The 3144-nt window shown below is 62.2% G+C and overlaps 1 protein-coding gene across 1 annotated transcript in view; it reads left to right on the top strand.

Annotated features, from left to right (window-relative positions):
* The window catches only part of LOC113409004 (rho GTPase-activating protein 33-like), a gene marked incomplete at its 3' end in the record, with an annotated part of 3774 nt that extends 731 nt beyond the window's left edge, over positions 1-3043 (top strand). The window contains exons 3-5 of the mRNA XM_026662516.2: positions 1187-1305; positions 1851-1925; positions 2417-3043. Of these exons, the coding sequence (XP_026518301.2) occupies positions 1187-1305; positions 1851-1925; positions 2417-3043 (821 nt within the window). The remainder of the gene's footprint in view (positions 1-1186; positions 1306-1850; positions 1926-2416) is intronic.
* Positions 3044-3144: the final 101 nt, after the last annotated feature.

The raw sequence follows: 3144 nt of genomic DNA, 5'->3' as shown, positions 1-3144 counted from the left end.
TCCCGGCTTTCCTGCGCCCTTGGATGGGGGCCGCTGTACGCCTTCCCGGCTTTCCTGTGCCCTTGGATGGGGCCCTTTGTACGCCTTCCCACTGATACCCCCAGTTCACAAGGTCCTAGAGACAAAGCGAAGGGCATCCTGGTAGCTCCGGCGTGGTTCAGCAGGTTTTTGGATCTCTCGATGGCAACCTCACTAGCGGTCCCGCTTCGCCCAGACTTGCTCTCACAGCACCAAGGCTGTCTGCTCCATCCGAACCTAGCGTCGCTGCATCTTATGGCATGGCTTTGCATGGCTGAACGTGGAGGAACAGGCCTGCTCGGAGCAAGTCTAACACATCCTGTTGAGTAGAAGGAAGCCCTCCATCAGGGCGACCTACCTGGTCAAGTGGAAACGCTTCATCTATTAAGGGCCGCGGATCGAGGTCTTTCTCCCTCCCGGTCATTGCTACAATCCATCTTGGACTACCTGCTCCCCCTCAAGCACCAGGGCCTGGCAATCAGGGTTCACTTGTCGCCCATCTCAGCCTTTCACCCGCTCCTCCAAGGCAGGTCAATCTTTGTTCATGACGTGACGATCAGGTTCCTGAAGGGTCTGGAGAAGCTATATCCACAGGTTTGGGATCCCATCCCTCCTTGGGACCTAAACCTGGTGCTAGCGAGGCTCACAGGTCCCCCTTTCGAGCTGCTGACTTCGTGTTCTCTGCTGCTCCTCTTATGGGAGGTCTCCTTCCTGGCGGTGATCACGTCGGCCCACAGGGTCTCCGAGATTAGAGCGTTGACGTCAGCACTCCCTTACGTGGTGTTTTACAAGGATGAGGTCCAGCTGAGCCCCCACCCAGCCTTCTTACCTAAGGTGGTGTCACAGTTCGCAATAATCAGGACCTCTTCCTACCGGGTTTCTTCCTGAAGCCTCACAAGGCGAACAAGGAGCATCGGTTACACTCTATGGATGCTAGGCAGGCCTTAGCCTTCTGCATTGAGGGGACCAAACCCTTCCGTAAATCAGCGCAGCTCCTCGTCGCAGGGCGGACAGGATGAAAGGTTTGCCTGTGTCCGCTCAGAGAAGCTCCTTGTGGATAACCGCCTGCATGAGGCTCTGCTATGAGCAAGCAGAGGTGTCACTGCCGGCCATCCTGCCTGCCCATTCCACCAGAGCGCACGCTTTGTCAGCGGCCTTCCTCGCACAGGTATCCGGGCTATCTGCAGAGCCGCCACCTGGTCCTCGGTCCATATGCCATCAGCCAGCAGGCCCACGACGAGGCCAGCTTGGCAGAGCAGTGTTGCAAGCAGCACGTCCATGAACCACGTCCAGGGAGTCACCTAACTTGGAATCGACACAAGCAAGCACTCAAAGAAGGAAAAACAGTACCTCCCTCTCGTAGCTGCTGTTCTTCAGGATGCATTGCTCATGCCCATCCCACGACCTGCCCTCCTGCCCCGCTGCCGGAGTTGTTAGCAAGAAGGGACTGGTGGCGCCCCATATACCGGCGCATGGGCGCAGGACTCCAGGGGGCGCCAGAGCCGGCCCTACAGATACTGCTAAGGGAAAAATCTCCGGCAGCCGGGCCCGTGGGCGCGCGCACACATAGCAGGGAATGGACACGAGCAACATATCTCAAGGAGCAACAGTTAGAGAAAGTAGGGAACCGTTTTTTCTGGGAGAAGGAAGGAGTGTTGGGGGGCCTGTCTGGGGTGTTCCCGGGAGCGGAGGTGGGGACAGGGCAGTGCTGGGGGCAGGAGAGGTGGGAGTAGAGGATGTCAGTGGGGTCCAGGCAGGGGATGAATACGGGGGTGGGGGGCTGCGGGAGGACTAGGGGGGCTGATATTCTCACCCCTCCCCTCTCCCTGCAGGGCTCCGGGCCGACACTGTCACGCTGCGATCCGCCAAGAGTGAGGAGTCACTCACGTCTCAGTCCAGCACCGCGGGTATGAGGGGCAGCACGAGGGGTGGGGAGGGGGACGTTCGGGGGGAAGCCAACCTCAGAGGTGGCTGTGTCTCGGTGCCGGGCGAGCTGTCCCCATGCAGCGTTATGTACAGCTGTTCCCCAGCTGCCCCACCCCAGAGGTGACTGTGTCCCAGTGCTGGGTGAGCAGTCCCTGTATGGTGTTGTGTGTGGCTGTTCCCCAGCTGCCCCGCCCCAGAGATGGCTGCATCTCAGTGCCAGGTGAGCTGTTCCCATGCGGCATTATGTGTGGCTGTTCCCCAGCTGCCCCGCCCCAGAGATGGCTGCATCTCAGTGCCAAGTGAGCTGTTCCCATGTGGCATTATGTGTGGCTGTTCCCCAGCTGCCCCGCCCCAGAGATGGCTGCATCTCAGTGCCAAGTGAGCTGTTCCCATGCAGCATTATGTGTGGCTGTTCCCCAGCTGCCTGCCGTCTCAGGGTTGTTTACGCTGCTGTTGTCCATCTGTCCCCAAGGCCTGCACAAACTGAACCGCCTGCGGCGCCCGCGCTCCAGCAGCGACGCCTTCCCAGCCCTGCCTGGAGCCCTTCCCGGGTCCCCGCCAGCCCCCCTCAAGCCCTGCCGCTCCTGCGAGTCGCTGAGCTCCTCGGCCTCCGGCGGCTACAGCGAGAGCCTGGCACCCCATCGCCGCACCTCCCTCTGGCTGGACGATGAGGGCGAGCTGGACTCGGACCCAGAGCTCAGCCCCCCCGGCTTCCTGGACTTGGACCTGCTCCCCTTCCGGCACAGCCCCCCCTGGCGCCCCTCGCTCTCTGAGGCCTCTGACTCGGCCCCCAGCCCCGCCCGCCTTCCCTTCGCCTGCAAGGTGACCCGGGCGCTTTCACCCCGTGGCCCGGAGCCTCCCACAGCTGCCCTGGAGATCTCGGAGCCCGTGGCCATCTCGCTGCCTGCCAAGGTGCTGGAGATGCTGGGGGGGGGTGAGACTGGGGGTGTGCTGAGGCCCGGACGGCGCTGGGGAACGCGCAGCCCCCCCCACATGATCTCCCGGCTGCTGCAGGCCGGCGACGGGATGCTGACTGACAGCTGCCAGCGTGAGGTGCAGCACAAACTGACCCAAGCCGAGAGCGGAAGCCTGGCCCAGAGTGAGTGCGCCAAAAGCTCCCAGCCCCCTCCAGAACTCCCCGCCAGCCAGAACCCCCCCGAACCTCCCAGCCCCCTCCAGAACTCCCCGCCAGCCAGAACC

This window comes from Terrapene carolina, unplaced genomic scaffold (assembly GCF_002925995.2).
Source record: "Terrapene carolina triunguis isolate 2854851 unplaced genomic scaffold, T_m_triunguis-2.0 Scaffold28115, whole genome shotgun sequence".
Classification (NCBI taxonomy): Eukaryota; Metazoa; Chordata; order Testudines; family Emydidae; genus Terrapene; species Terrapene triunguis.
This window is presented reverse-complemented; position numbering and strand designations above follow the sequence as displayed.